The sequence below is a fragment of the Tetrao urogallus genome, assembly GCF_951394365.1.
Source record: "Tetrao urogallus genome assembly, chromosome: 3".
In the NCBI taxonomy this organism is placed as follows: domain Eukaryota; kingdom Metazoa; phylum Chordata; class Aves; order Galliformes; family Phasianidae; genus Tetrao; species Tetrao urogallus.
This window is the reverse complement of record NC_136815.1, coordinates 91,558,687-91,575,030: the sequence shown is the minus strand read 5'-3', so window position 1 is coordinate 91,575,030 and position 16,344 is coordinate 91,558,687. Positions and strand designations below refer to the sequence as shown.

Here is a 16,344-nt window from a genome sequence, read left to right as displayed (position 1 = left end):
GGGGGCGTTTTCACGCGCCGTTCGCTGCGGACGGCGGCTGCGAGCTGCGCCCGGTGCCCGCATCCGCGGAGCAGCGCCGGCCAGAGCTGGCGGAGGACCTGCGGCCGCGGGTCCTGCTCGCAGCCCCCCTCTCTTTTATGAGCAGCGAGGCGGAGGAGCGGCAGCGGAGGACAACAGGAGGAGCATTTCTTCCCCGGGGTTTATGAATGGCAATGATATGGAGGAAATACCGTTTCATAAAGTCAAGACCAAGAGGAAGAAGTGCTTCCACTGCTGCTGCTCTCCGTCTGCTGCCGCGGTGGCGGGAGCGGGAGCCAGGCTGGGAGAACCTCCTCCCCTGCTGCTGCTGGATGCCATTGCCTGTGAAGATGAGTTCGACTGCAAGGAGCTGGAAGCTCTTTTCCAGAGCTACAACCTGAAGCTGGAGCAGAAGTCTACCCTCAAAGCGCTGGCCGTTCTCATCGTGCTCACCGCCAGCCTGGCCCTTGTGGAGCTGCTCTCTGGACCCAGCTTGACCATTTCCAAAGGCTCGCACCCGGTGCACTGCATCATCTTCCTTTCTCTCTTTATCGTCACTAACGTCAAGTACCTGCAGGTCACCCAGCTGCAGCAGATCGTCAAGCTCACCTTGCTCTTTAGCTTCACCTTCTCCTTCCTCTGCTGCCCCTTCTCGCTAGGCGCCTACAGCATGGAACCCCTCAGCGCCCCGGAGCAGGGCATGTGGCAGCTCATGCTGGTCACTTTCGTCTCGTATTCACTGCTGCCCGTCCGGACCCTGCTGGCTATCGTTTTCGGGCTCGTGGTGTCCGTCTCCCATCTCATCGTCACCGCCACCTCCGTCAGCGCCAAGCGGCAGCGACTCTGGAGGACGGTGAGAAAAGGCCGGGCTGGGCCGGAAACCGCAGCAGGGCAGTACCGCGCGATGCGTGCCCGGCAGGTAGCCGGGAAGGCGCCGAGCAGCGCGGTGCTTTCGGGGGCGGCGTGGGGTGCGCTCCTCCCGCGGCGCGGCCAGCGGAGGGTGCGCTGGAGAGTGCCTGAGATGCCTCTAGCGGGGAAGGGGGCGGCGAGCCCCTATGCTTCAGGCGCTGCCTGTAGCTACCGAAAGTTTCCGGGAGACAGGGTGGTTATGGGGATTCCTGGAGAATAGGACTCTCGTCTTGGTCGCTCGGAAGAAAATGAGGGTTAGGGAAGGGCAGCATTTGCACGCTGGGGCATGTTCACGGACAACTTATGCACGGTCAGTGCAAATCCAGTACATATAAATGTACTTGAGTCAGTACAAACTTGGAATAGAAAATAAGCTGCGTGTGTCAGTAATGCTTTTTTTTGGAGGGGGTCGGGGGGTGAGGGGGTTTTGTATCCCCTCTGTATAAGCCTTCATGTCCATAGGTCATCTCAGGAGGTCGAGAATCGATTCAAAATACGTGGGAAAGCCAAAGAGGGAAACCCACCTCATTGTTCTTCCAGTGAGCTAGGCATTCCCATTTTAGTTTCTCCATGGCAGCTGTTGCCCCCTTTCCACAGCCATTCCCTGGTATGTCAGTGAACTTCCTAGCAGTTCCTTTCCCTATCTGAATTAATCCAGAAAAAAAAAACAAAAAACAAAAAAAAACAAACTGATTCTGCAGCAAGGATTTTCGGAAATGTGCTGCTACACTCTGTTCTCCCTCCCCCGTGTAGCTATTTATAGCCCTGCAGGGCTTTCTCCAGCTCCAGTGGCCTGATGGGCTGCACTGGCAGTGGGAGGAGAATGAAAGGATGCACGTATGGGAAATGCTGGGCCTGGGAGTCAGGATTTGCAGCTTAAGGCCGTATTATATGGTGACTGGGAAAGAGAAATTGAGAATTTTTCTTCCCTCTTTGGTACTGTGTTGATTTTGTTTGCCTTCAGGAGAAATACATGGATTCTGGGATGTAGATTAGTGTTAAATATCAAATAAATGCATGATTTAAGTACATATATAGTGGCATATGTACATATACTGGAGATACACCCAGACATTGAGATATATAGGATTATTTATGGCTTCACGCTGCTGACCTGCTGGACAAAATAAATTCTATATTTTAAAGGGGAAGAAGGAGATAAGCTGAGCTTTATGATTTACCCAGATAATCTGATGGTCTATTTTTAAATGCGTGATTTAGAGTTTCCATGAGAGGGAGAGCTGATGAAACACAGGAAGAGGAGCCTTCTTTAAAAGCATACAAAAGGACACTAAAAACCCTAGAATCTATCTCTTTAGGTAGGATTGGAAATCAATCTTTTTACTAGAGTGCTAATTAGCCTTTATGGGAGCCCAGGCTATCCATGCTGCCTTGAAGCAAAAACAGATTTTCCTTGATGCTCGATGTGACTGTTCTAGATGAACGATGTCAAGAAACTGACATTAATATCTGCTCTGTAACTTAGCTAACCAAGGGCTTGAAAACGAACAATTTTAGACGAAATCTGCTGCCTTTCTTTTTTAAGTCTAAACTCAGTTATTCAACAGGCAATAGACTGGCCTTGAAATGCTCAAAAGTATTCAACTAGCTACTGATGTAACACATGTACATTTCTTCTTCAGCATCCTCTCTTCCCAACTGAAGTAATTTCTGTAATTTGTGCAGAAGTATGAACAGTACATTTTGCTGGTAACAGGAGGCAGAAACCAGCTCCAAGTCAAGTGAAATAACTGGTCTGTAAATTTCTATCACACAGAATTGCACATTCTTTTGTTGAATAATTGCAAGCAAAATGTCTTCTGATTTAAAGACCAACCCTGTGTGTACAAGGACAATTCTCTTATATAAAAGTTGTTTTTAAGTTTTTCAAAGAACAGTTTCGAAACACTGGAACATTTAACAGTCATGTAGAAGCCACATCATCTAAATTTTATTTACCAAGAGCAACAGTAGCTCAAGGTTTTTTGCTAAAGTCTGGAATGGGTGCTTTCTCTCAGTCTGGATCTGCTTTCTATCACTGGATTTTATCATGACCATTCTTATGCTTAAAGCCACTGTATGCAGTCAGCCTATTAAGGAGACAGGGGGCTGTATGCAGAGATGAAACTGCATGAATGCCTGTGCTATTTCTCCCAGCAACATGCCTTCAAAAGTCAAGTGAAAGGGTGAATTTCAATGATTAAATTAAAACCTATTGGATCCAGAAAGGCACAAGCACTAGCACCAAGTACTGATACTGGTGTCTTTTAAGATTTTTGGATAATTCATGCAGGGAAAAAAATTTCTTATTATTTAATTTGAGCTTTAGAAAAATGCTGATCTAGAAACATCCACTGAAGTTTAACTTTCAAGTTAAATCAAAACCATTTTTTTGTGGTGTTTCAAGTTTGATCTATTAAAAAATGGACTCACGTTTATGCTATATAAGGAACTTCTACATGCAGATCTTTGGATGTCAAAAGAAGGCCCCACTGGCTTCACCAGTGCTGAACCAGAACCTGAGTAGGTCCTGTGGCATCCTTAAAATTAACATTTATATAAATGTACAAACACTTCAGCACATTAAAATCGACAGCTCAGCTCATTATGGGACAAGTTTGTTATGAGGTCCATGTTGTAAAGCACATATGCTTCAAGCATGTGTGAGTGATCTGTGGAGATCAGGGTCTCCTTTCTCATAGCTCTTTCCATCATTGTATATTTTGTTCTCTCAGAGTTGAAACACAGGAATGTGGAGACGTGAGAAAAGAGGAGGAACATGAGTGCAGAGAGGTAAAGGGAGTAGGGGGAATAATGTGGCAGAACTTGAATTGCTTCTTTCCAGTCAGTGGCTGGTTTCTACCCAAATGGAAGATTCAAATATGCTAATCTGTGTTGGTTTCCTGAGGGAAATACAATAGTGTTTAAAGAATATCAATCATTCATAAAGTATTGTACACAACCTTGACCAAATTTGAAGTAGGTTAACAGCAAAAGGTATGCTGACTTCAAAGCTGGTTTTGTATATTGTGTTTGACATTCTGGTGAGGACTTGGGTACTGTACATAACCGATAGCATGTTAGTTGGACTTTTTCATTTGATTTGAAGTCATCAACAAGATGTTTATGTCATATCTTTCCTTGGGCAAAAAAGTGAGAAAGTAGTCACTGGAGGCTAAAACTAGAGATGAAAGTTTAAGAACTTAGAATCTAGGTGTGGGCTTTTTTGTTGTTTCTGTTTGTTTATTTGTTTGTTTGTTTTTCCCAGCAGCTAACAAATGTGCATGAGGTACTTCAGAAAAGTTACAGAAAACCAAAACCCTGCCCCAAGGAGTTTAATCCATTTTTGTTGTGATGCATTAAGTGAATGTTAGATATATTAAGGGCAGATGGAGTATGGCAGCCAAAGACCTCGCACAGAAATTACTCAGCTGTGGCGTGTCCGCAGTTTTGTGACTTACCATTAAATAACTGCTTCTTATCCCTCTTAGTAGTGTCATCTCTTTCTTAAAAAAAATTAAAATATATGTATGCATATCTCCAGAACATTCAGAAACAAATCATAAAATGGCAGAATGCTATCACACATAATATAAATCTTCATGAAAGAGAAAATCTCTTATGAAAACTGAAGTTGCATCTTGACTAGCAAGGAGTAGAAGAAATAAAAGGGCAGAAATAGTGAAATGATATTTTGCTTTCAGCGGTGTGGAGAATTCAAAGTTGTAATTTTTTTTTTTTTTCTGGCTGCATTTAAAATTGCTTTGATGCTTTTATTTATCTATCTGTATGATTAAAGCTTTTATTAATTTTATCAAGTAACAAAATCATGGCTAGAATATAAAAAGTGTGAAATGAAGGAAATTGGTAAATTATTTTAAAATAATTTGTATTATAGCAAAATGTGATTTGGCGCCTTAATTCTTTGCAGGTTGGCATGACAACAATCTGGAATTTCTCTAGGAATTGTCACATTATCGTATAGTTAATCATTTCTATTAGTACTTAAAACACAGTTAATGAACACATGGTTGACAGAACTCTTTATCTCCACACCTCTGTTTCTCATACACAAGGCTGAGTCTAGCAGTCTAATAAAAAGGGCTGCAATTCAAAGACAACTGAACTGCATCTCATTCTCTCCTCTCCTCTGTTTGTTCTTATCTCCCCTCTTCTTCATTGCTGTCTTCTCTGTTCTTTTCTATTCTGTTCTTTTCTGTCTTTATCTCTTCCATCAGTTTATGCCTTCTTAACTGTTGTCACAACAGGTCATTGCTGATAAGTGAGCTGATATATGAGTACGGAATAAAAAAGCCTAAAAAGACAGGTAAATCAGATGATATGATAAAAGGTTGTGATACCTGCTAAAACAATAGATTCTGGAACACCTTTCAGCATGGATGCTAAACCTTCGTAAATAGTTTGCAAACAGAAATAACTGTTAAGGACAAGCAGTTGTATTTCTTAAGTTTCAGTGACCCCTTCGAAGCGATTCAAATATAATCACTTTAACTGTTTACACGGGGGATCTAATTGTTTACATGGTAGCAAAAGAAGGAAAAGGCTTTTAAAAATGACTAGTAGAAAATACGATTTTTTAAAAGATTTTGAATTTTAGAATACTTTTAATACAATTTTCGGCATCTTTAAATGCCCCAAACTTGAAAAATTGCCTCAGACTCTATGAAATTGTTTTATATTAATATCCATTATGGTGGACTCAAGTGAGTGTAACACATGAACACATTATTTCTGGAGCTGTAAGTGTGATACCAATTATAAAAGAGACTGTGTTTTTGAGATGAGAAATCAGTGAGCTTCACACATTAGTGTGGAAATGTTACATGAGTAAGTCATTTCTTTCAGAATGGCCAAAGCCTGTTTCTCTGCATAAAGAATAGGTAGTTTCTATCATATGCTGTTACTTTGGCAGTACTTGGTTCTAAATACCTGAATTAAAGGGAAGATGTTAAAACAAACAAACAAACAAACAAAAAACAGATACCAAAGATATCCTGTAGTAATCTGTGCATCTCAATACCAGTGAGTCCAACCACAGTCAAGAGAAGAAGCAGACTTGCAATATATTTAAATTCACCTTGCAATATCTTTAATTTATTACATAGTTCTGTAGTTGCAGGTATTCAAATAAAAATATCTTGCAGCCTATTTTGTAAATGACAAAAAGCACCTTGCTGAGAATTATTGATGCAGTGCTTTAAAATGTGCTAGCAATATATCATTAAACCAGTTTCATTTTTTCATAGTGTCTCAAGAAAACAGTGATTATTTATGATGCTCATATTTAAATCATTGTTTTCCCATTGCAGCTGAGAAAATATTAACAAAAGACAAGCAAGGGATTGCTCAAGAACCTTGCAATCAAATTCTAGTCTGAAATTCAGTTTACCTTATTTACCGTTGATGCTATGGAAATGACTACAAGTGTCAACTTAGATTAACTTCTCAACTTACTGCCTGTTGTACCAGCAAAGAAATATCAGGCCTCTGTATGTCTAACAGAGAAATGGAAAAGGAAAAAAAGTCTAGAAAAGTAGAACCAAGATAACTTTCCAAACCTTCAATCAGTGTAGATGGCAAGACTTCAGCTGCAGTTCTTCAGGACAAGGATTTTGTTAAGATGAGAGATTGAGACTTCACTTAAACATCACAAAGTCTCAAGGAAAAGTTACAAATACTTTCATTTGCTTGAGGCTGAGCCATACTGTCATTTTTTCCTCTTTCCAAGTACTTTGAGGTGAATCTTTCTTCTGATCTCCATGACTCAGGGCAGGATAAAGTAATTAGGAGTTTAATGTTACAGTTAAATGGCAGGTGTTTATGAGCCACTTAAACTTTTTAAAATGTATTTGCTTCAGTAACTTTGTTATTAACTGTGTAGAATGTAGATAAAAAGTAAGTCTTGTTTATTCAAAGCAATGGCCTGAATATGCATAATGAAGAGTAGCTATTCACCTGTATATTGTCCAGTAACAACTGGAATTGTTTTACTTCTTCACGGGCAAACTGAAGATACAAATAAGTTTTTGAATATTTGTTTCATCAATTTCTAGAATAATCCATCTATAGCTTGTACATTTTAATAGACATAAAATATATATTCAAGTTATGATGCTAAGATACAGAAATGGCCATAAGCATAACAGTATTGTATTTTAATTCTGAAGTTGACATGTAGCTAAGTGAAGAAGATGGTTGTTAAATACATTTTTTTAAAGAGTTTGTTGTAATTTCTGTTTGATATTTCTGAAGAAATCTTGTCAGCCCTTTTAGATTCCATACATTTTTTTCCCTGTAGAGAGTTTGGATTTACTTTTGCTGCATGACATAAAAAGGACAGATGTAAGATGAATGTACTCAGCCAGGTTGAGTGGGAGCTTGAGCAAGTCAGAGGTTAGTAAAACCATAAAAAAGAGGTGAAGCTGCTCTCTAACCCCATGATAAATGATGGTAATTCCCAGAAGCTTCTTTACACAATTCTGAGTTAGAGGAATCTTGCCATGCACATTACTGCCTTTTACCTCTACCTTTGTGTTTGGCAGCACATGCTTGAAGCAACAAATCAAAATGATCAAAGCATATATACAAAGTTTATGTGAGGAATTTAGGTAGCTTTATTTTATAAAATATTATGCAAAATTTCATTTTCCTTTCTCTTGTCTGCTGTCATTTGTGAAACTTCCACTGTGCTATTTTAGTATTACATTTGAATATCGCAATTGCTAACCTAAAGTATGCAAATGCCTACACAAAGATAGAAAAGATTTTTTCTGAAAATTTTTGAAAGAATTAACCTGCCTAATTTCTATTTTTTTTTTCTACTTTTCCTCGTTTGTTTTTTTCCTTTCAAAGAAAATGACTCAGAAGGTTCTTAATTTCTGCATTCTGTTTATTTTCTATCTTTCTATTTTTCTGTGTTCTTGCATGGACTTCTCACAGATTTTGCCTCCGTTCATCCCTGAGCATCTTCAAAACTTGAGGGATGAGCCTTTTTTTATATACTTTCTGGATTATCTGCAACTCCTGCTTGTACAAGATCCTCAAAAGAGGAACTCCTTTTGGTGCATCTTTTATTCCATACACTTTTCGGGAGTGAAAATTGATGTGGAAGCAAGAAAAAAATCACAGGATATTTCCTCGAGTGTTCTGCTTCATCCTGGAATAAGCACTTCACTCGGTCACTTCAATTGTGAGTTTGCTTCAGTATAAATGTCAAGATTCCTCTTTAGGCCATTTTTTCAGTATCCGAGTATAGAAAAGCAGTAGGAAATAGATTGGCTCTTTCTGCACAGTGTTTTGCACAATTAAATTTGTGAAATTCTGATAGTGGCTGAGGGTTTGGGATGTTTGTCAGTCCTGAAAGGATTCTTCTGAAAAATAAAGCACTCCCTGCAGCTAAATGTTAAGAGCATTTTGACAGTTAAGTGTTTCATCTAAACTCAAGTATTTCTGTCTGCTTAATTTTAGCTTTATTAATTTTATGCTTTTTTTAAGGTGATCTCTTTTACTCTGTGATTACCCTTATGGAGGTTTCTGAGTGAAGCCTCAGGGTCATTACTGAATGTAGTAAATAGAGTGACAACACTTCAACTGTTAGTGCTCCCTTTATTTCTTCTTCTATTTAGTTAGAAGTTCTTTGTGTAACCCTGATGAATAAATGTAACATCATAAGTGTATAGCTCTTGACTTTCTGTGCACAGTTTTACAGTTTTTGTTGCTGTTTTCTTGTTGAAAGCTATCATGAGCTAGAAGGGAAAAAAGCGAAAAACACATACACACATTTTCAGACTGTTTAACCTTCTTGAAGTCAAAGGTATTGGTTTTTTAGGGAGTGGGGAAGAGTAAATGCTGACAGTTCTCATCTTCTGAAGCTTTGATGCAAATCTCAAAAGCTTCTGGGACAAAACAAACTGTGGCCCTTTACAAATGTGGTTTCCAGGGCAACCGAAGGGCCTGCTGTTTCATAAACGCTGTGCTCTCAAGCAGAAGCATTTGTCTGTCAGTTGGAAGATTACTACACATTAAAGCACATTCATTTTGAAATCATGTCTCCTCAGGAAAAAATACCTCGATCACACTAATTTAGGTCAGAATTATTGGAAAGTATGGCAATAAAATGTATTTTACACTGTGCTTTTAAGTGAGGTTTGGGTAAATATGGTTAGTGTGATACAAGAAAGCTGGAGACTTTCCTTAGATGTTGTGACAGAATCCTGCATCCAAAAGGGGCTAACATGCAGCCCTCTCTCAGTGCCTCTTCTCTATTGCAAGATCAGTTAATTTCTCTGGGAGGCCTTATTGCTTATGAAAAGGGTGATTTTTTTTGTTGTTGTTGGCAGAATATATTTGGTAGCTGTACTATGACAAAGTTTATATTTTTCTATGACACGAACATGTGTACTTTCCATATGGAAGACATAATTCTCTTTATGAGCTTCGTTCAGAAACTCTACATGCAGTCATATACCATTTAAATAACATTCTCTTTGAATGGTTTTATTATTTTCAGTTACTAGCACCATTTTTTGACACTTCGGCCTTGAATCAGGTTATTAGATCTGCATTGTGATGCTATACTTCACAATCTGATCACAGCATTACAGACTTCTTTTTTGCATACTGACTTGGCTAGATTTAAATGAATTGTCATTAGATCCAAATAAAAGATGCAGAGAATGATTTGAATATATTTGTAGTTGTGATAAGGTAATATATTTTCAATATGTGCCACGTGATTGGTCTTGGTAAGATTTAGGGAACAGGTACTGTGGTAATATTATATTTTTCCTGTGCAATTTGAAAGGGATTTTTAGGCATAGCAGTCTTGGAAAATGAATCAGATCTTGTCCTCAGCTGTATTTGCATAGTTCTTCCCAATTTCTTCATCAAAAGCATTCATGCATATCTGAGTACTATACAAAACAGTGACCTAGATTACAAGCTTGTATGTGTATTCAGTTTAGTACATTTTGAAGAGTTTCACTAATTTTAAGTAACAATGCAATTTTTTTTTTCTAGACACTTCTGCATTCTATCTGTATTCAGTGAAGTTAGTTCACACAAGGTTGATTATTCATTTTTTTGGGTTTTTTTGTGTGTTCATACTTCCATCCATCCATTCTTCTTTCTCACTTTCCTTGATTCTCTCCCCAAGACTTTCTCTCCTTCTAAGAGGCTAGGGGGAAAAAATAAACAACGTGGAGTTTTTTCTTCATTCAGGTACAACTGTTGATTTCACTCTGTTCACAAAGGCTTCTCAGATAAGTATTATACTGGAAAATCTGTAAAGAGCTGTTCAGGGTGGAACATTTGACCTGTAGGAACATGTTCTATGTTTGAATTCACTGGGGATTTTAGTTAGAAATGTCTAAGGAAAGGTAAGGTCAGATTTCAAAATTTGCTCTTCTACCTTTTTGTTTTGTTTTGTTTGTTTTTCGTTAAAGTAAATTTCTAAGGCCTGAAGGAAATATTTAAGTTTTTAGGCTAGCGCAGAAAAGCAGTGACCTACTAAGATCATCAGACCAGTCAGTAAGTGAAAGGACATTTAGGTAAAATTGTGTGAAGGTATCCTCTACTCACTGTTATGAATATCCTTAGCTCATTCTTCCCTTTAGAAATAATTTAATACAAAGTGATTTTATATTATTTATTGAATACTATATTATAAATATATTCAATAAGACTGGAACTGTGAAGCACAGGACCTCACAGGTATATATGTTTCAAAGCTCACAGGTTGGACTTAGAGGTAAGGCATTACACATACACGTAACTCTGAAATTAATACCTCCTATTTATTTCCATGGAAAATGCAGTTTAAAAAGAGCACAATAACGCTATTTGATAGAGCAAGTTCCCAGCTACAAAATACTATTTTTCAGTGTAGTCATCACCATTACCTATGGCTTTTCACTAGTGATGAAGAATGGCCTGCATGCTGTGCCTTTAAAAACCTGTATGGCTGTCTGGAATGTGGCTTGTCTTACATGTTGCCATTACTACGGCTAAAATGTACCAACCACCACCTCACTGTGTTAACATCCACTGTTTGGTCTCCATAAACATTCAACAAGCAGCCATGAATGTCAGTGGGAGCAATTGTAATTTTGCATGGAGTATTTCAGTTACAGACCTTTGCTTCATATGCACTACCATGTCAGACACCATTTTGTCACAGTATTCTGCGCAACCAGACTTTTATTAGATGTTACTCTGAAAGCCTTAGATACTGATGGAAGGTCTGGTTCATACAGAAGCAGGTTCTAAGATAGGCAGAAAATCATGTTGTGGTTTCGGTTTTTTTTGTTTTTTTCTTTTTTTCCAGTACAGCTCAGAATCAGAATCATAGACTTATTAAGGTTGCAAAAGACCTCTAAGATAGTCTAGTCCAGCTGTCAGCCCATCGCCATCATGCCCACTATGCCATATCTGTAAGTGTCACATCTACCTTTTTGAAAACCTCAAGGGATGGCGTCTATACCATCTCCCTAGGCAGCCTGTTCCAATAACTCACCATATTTTCTGAGAAGAAATTTTGCCTGTTATCCAATCTGAACTTCCCTCGGCACAGCTTAAAGCCATCATCTCTTGTCCTATCAGTAGTTACTTGGGAAAAGAGGCTAACTGCTGCCTCTCTACAGTTTCCTTGTCAGTAGTTGTAAAGAGCGATAAGGTCTCCCTAGAACCTCCTTATCTCCAGATTAAACAATCCCACTTCCCTCAGTCACTCCTCATAAGACTTGTGCTCCAAACCCTTCATCAGCTTCTTTCCCCCTTTTTGGACATGCTTCAGGGCCTCAATGACTTTGTAGTAGTGAGGGGATGAAAACTGAACACAGAACTTAAGGTGTAATCTCACCAGTGCCAAGTTCAGAGAGACCTCCATAGCCCAGATGGCTGCACTTCTTCTGATACAAATCAGGATGTTGTTGGTCTTGTTCTCCACCTGGACACACTTCTGGCTCAGTTCAGATGGCTGTTGACTAGCATCCCACATTTTCTTTTCCACAGCTTTCTGGCCACTCTGCCCTAAGCTTGTAGCATTGCATGGGGGTGTTGTGACCAAAGTCGAGGACTTGGCACTTCATCTTTCCGGGGTTCATAAGCTTGCTTCAACCCATCAATCAGCCTATCCAAATCTCTCTGTGGGAACTTCCTACCCTCAGGCAGATCAACACGTCCTCCTAAGTTGGTGTCATCTGCAAACTTACTGGGTGGTGCACTCATCTAGATCATCAATAAAGATATTAAACAGGACTGGCCTCAAAATTGACCCCTAAGGACCAGCACTTGTAACCAGCCACCAGCTGGATTTAACTCCATTCATCCATCTATCAAGTGGCATTGGCATTGTCAGACCTCAGATCTGAAGCATACAGAGCCTACAGTCTCTGAACTACAAATACATGTAGATTGAAAATATTCAGTGTGCTCCTATGCCTTGGAGGTTTACTGAGCACAGCAAAGTGAAAGAGAGAGAGCTGAAAAACTGCTTCCTTTCCTCTGCATTTGATTCCTAGGGAGACCTGACCATCCCTGTTCCTTGACAGAGATATTTGGGCTTCCAGCTTGAATCTGAGGTGGATAATCCTTGATGGCTTATGCCATAGAGGCTGTTATATAATAATTCTCCAGCTGTGCCTTATGAACTTGCTTGAACACCTTTGATGATTGCATACAAATCCATTCTGGAAATGTCTTAGATGTATAATTCAGACTGAAACATCTGAATGCAACTCTCTATGATCTCAGCATAGCTAATCCTCTGAATCTAGGTGTTCTTTCCAGCAATGCCGAACACAGCAATGCAGAAAGAACTTTAGGAGCTAGACCTTTTGTATCACGTAGGAAAGTTGTGGAAGCTTCACAGGACTTAGTTCCTGCTGCATGGCCATTTGAGTCATTCTGCTGTACTAATGGGCATCTTCAAAGGGACCTCAGGTTGGTGATTCCCTATATATGCAAATGTACACTGTATACTGTAGATCCAGACAGTGTGATATTGGCTTCTGTTAATTATTAGACTGCAGCAAGATGTTATGTTTCAAAGGTCAGTACAAGAACCACTGACACCAAGCAGACAGTCAAAAGTGCATACTGAAATTGTACCAGAGTAATTGTGCAACTGTTTGCTTAGACACAGCAGTAGAAACTTACTGATAGATACTTAATTAAGTATGGGAGCCTACCCAAACATGAGAGGTTTATGTATATATTCAGCAATTAAGAATTGAACTTTATTTCCTGATCCAGAGTGTATTTACCACCATATCTCTAGTGTCTTTTAGAAACTACAAATCTACACTGTACTTTTTTACACTTTATTAATGCCGTGACTGATCGTATTTATTAGATAAATTTATAATCACTGAATTAGTACTGAATTGATACTGAAAATATTAAAAATAGACTTCCATTGTGGCCATATGTTCAGTAGCAAGAGAAATACATCTTGCTACACTGAGCTCTTATGCAGTGGAGAAAGATACAATCAGATGGAAGCACACAGATAAGTGCTATCTGTGTTACCAGGAGAGATGTCATAGCTCAGTTATCATGTGGTTGTAACTGCAGAGCATATGTTTTTATTCTTAATCACACTGACAAGAACAACCTATAAAGCATCAGGACTAGGGATTTCCAGAGCATTATCAATCACTGAAGATAGAGCATATGAGAAGAACATGTGAAGTTTTCATGCTAAGAAGTCTGTCGAGTCTGTAGGTGTGGCTGAGTTAAGCTGGTATGGAGATGTTATAGAAATTAAATGCATTTTTAGAATTTTGTTTGGCTCTGCCTTAAAGCAGTATTATGGCGCTTGTACACCTGAGACACGAGTATTCCTTAAGCTATGATACAGAAGAATGAAATAGACTGTAGGTTATCTTAAAATAGAGGCCGTTCCTTAGTTGCCTACTACTTGATGATGTATAGTATCTCTCTTCGTATTAGTCACCCTTATGAAAATCAATGTAATGCAGAGAAATATAAGGGAGAGAGAAAGGCAATTTTTAATCAGACAAGCAAATCAACAGTCCAAACCTTTCCATTTGTCTTTCTTTAATACCTTTTTAGCACTTTTTCCAAGAAAAGTAAATTTAAAACAAAACACAACAACAAAAACTGCAAAGGTGTGGATCAGGGTTTCCCTGAGCTGGGCAGTGCGCTAATGCAGAACAGAAAGATGGTTCCTGCCATTTCCCACATAAATCTTACATTTTTCTGATTTATAATTAACAGTAAATATTAAGATTGAAATACAACAGCAATCAATGGTAGTAATCATATCATTAAAGCATCTATATTACCTTAAGGTGTAAGTCTGTACCTTTTGAAATTAGCTGATTTCAGGGGAGATGCAGGACTGTCACCCGTGTTCAAAAACTTTCTCTGTCTCCTGGAAATAATTCTTACTAATAATTGCTAGTTACTGTGATAGCATGTCCCTTTACCTACCTCTGAAGATAGCTTTTGGTTAGTTGACAGTGAGTTCTTCTGGCCATCTTGAATAGCTTACTGTGTGTCTCGGGCACTGATTTGTTCAGTGAAGTGTTTCTCCTCACAGCTCAACAAATGATCATAGCTGTGTGTATTAAATACAGATTTATAGAGCATTAAATGAGGGATAGGAAAAGAATTGTAGTGGAGAGAAGGAGAGTTAAAACATAAAATTATAAGAGATGCTTTAACAAGACAGCTGTATGTTAGAAGACTGCAGTGTTCTGCTGTTTTTCTGCTTGAGATAAAAGGAACCTCACTTCGGATATTTTCTTTCTGTACAATGGCTACAGGAAATATTTACTAATCTTTTAGAAAAAGGAAGTCTGTACTTCGTATGTATGACCATGGAATTATTCACTCACTGGCTTTGTGTCTGAATATCTAGACTTTCATGTCACGTCTATCTTCATGGAGATTATGGTCAATATTATGGTATTTTTAATTAACAAAGTTTTATTTTATGTCTCATTATTCACCTACAATTTTATGTTTTCATCAGTGCACCAAGTGATTCTGTCTGTACAGCTGTTCTGTAGAGATTTTACTGATGCCCATGCTGTTGATTGCAGGCCCTATCCCCTTTTTTTTTTTTTTTTTTTTTTTTTGTTTGTTTCCCTTTTCTCTATATTGAAGTGGGATGACCTCTCAGAAAAGTGAATTCAGCCTCTCAATTTACTTCAGGCTATGAGAAACCATGCTCTCTGATCTAGAAAGGTAGCACACATTCCAAAGAAATACCAAACTTACACAAAACTGTGAGTCAGTTAGCAGATATATATAAATATGAAATATTTATAAATATTTCATATAAATATTAAATAAAATAGTTCTTTTGCATAACTAATTCTAGTATGAAAAATGTTTTCCCGGATGGTTGTTAGGGTAATATGGTTAGATCTTTGTTGGACTCGATGATCCCTAAGGTCTTTTTCAACTTGAGCAATTCTACGATTCTATGATTCCATGTCAGTATCAGCCATAAAAAAAAGTTCCAAATAGACAAACTAAACAAAACATAACAGGCTATGAAAATTCTGAATGGTCAAGAGGGCAAGAGTTGTGAGGAGCAGCTGAGGTCACATGGTTTATTCAGCCTACAGAAAAGGAGTCTGAGGGGAGGCTTCGTGGTGGTCCTTAGCTTCCTCACCGAGGGAGTGAAGAGGCAGGTGCTCATTTCTTTTCTATGGTGGCTGCATCAGGTCCTGTGGGAATGGCATGGAGCTGAGTCACAGGAGAGTCAGGTTTGGTACTGGAAAAAAGTTATTCACCAGAGAACCAGAGCGCAATTGGGACCTGGAACAGACTTCCCAGGAAAATGGTCATAGTATAAAGCTTGCTAGAGTTGAAGAAGATCTCAGACATAGGGTTTGAATTTTTGGTCTTCAACTCAATAGTCCCTGTGGTTTTCTTCCAAAGCAGGGTATGCTATTATTCACTTTCTGTCCATTCAATCCAGTGACTATAATGGTGCTACCCTTGCAGTTTGTCCACACTAGTGCTTGTACCAGCAGGGCGCACTGGGCAGTGTGGATGTGGTGCCACGCTGCTTGCCATAGTTGGGCACTTAGATGCATGTGAGATTGCTAAGCACTTAATTAAAAATCAAACTTGATTTTTATTTTTATTTTATATGGCATGACATCACAGTGTTGGAATCTCTTGCCTTCTTAGAAAGCTGTCAAAGTATTACAATGAAAGTGGGGAATAGGGCACGTCAGCATGAAAATCTGGTTTGAGTTCTAATTATAAATAATCAACTTGGTTACAACCAAGTTTTATACTTCGTATATTTTGTATTTTGCAGTGAGAATACTTTTTCAGTCATTCTAACTTGAAATTAGGAGTATATATGTGTGTGTATATATGAATACAGATAAAACACTCTTATATACTTGT

The 16,344-nt window shown here is 38.7% G+C and overlaps 1 protein-coding gene across 1 annotated transcript in view; it reads left to right on the top strand.

The window, feature by feature from the left end:
* Positions 1-202: 202 nt before the first annotated feature.
* ADCY1 (adenylate cyclase 1) overlaps positions 203-16,344 on the top strand; it is a gene marked incomplete at both ends in the record, with an annotated part of 145,769 nt that continues 129,627 nt past the window's right edge. Inside the window, one exon of the mRNA XM_079533965.1 lies at positions 203-871. Within this exon, the coding sequence (XP_079390091.1) occupies positions 203-871 (669 nt within the window). The remainder of the gene's footprint in view (positions 872-16,344) is intronic.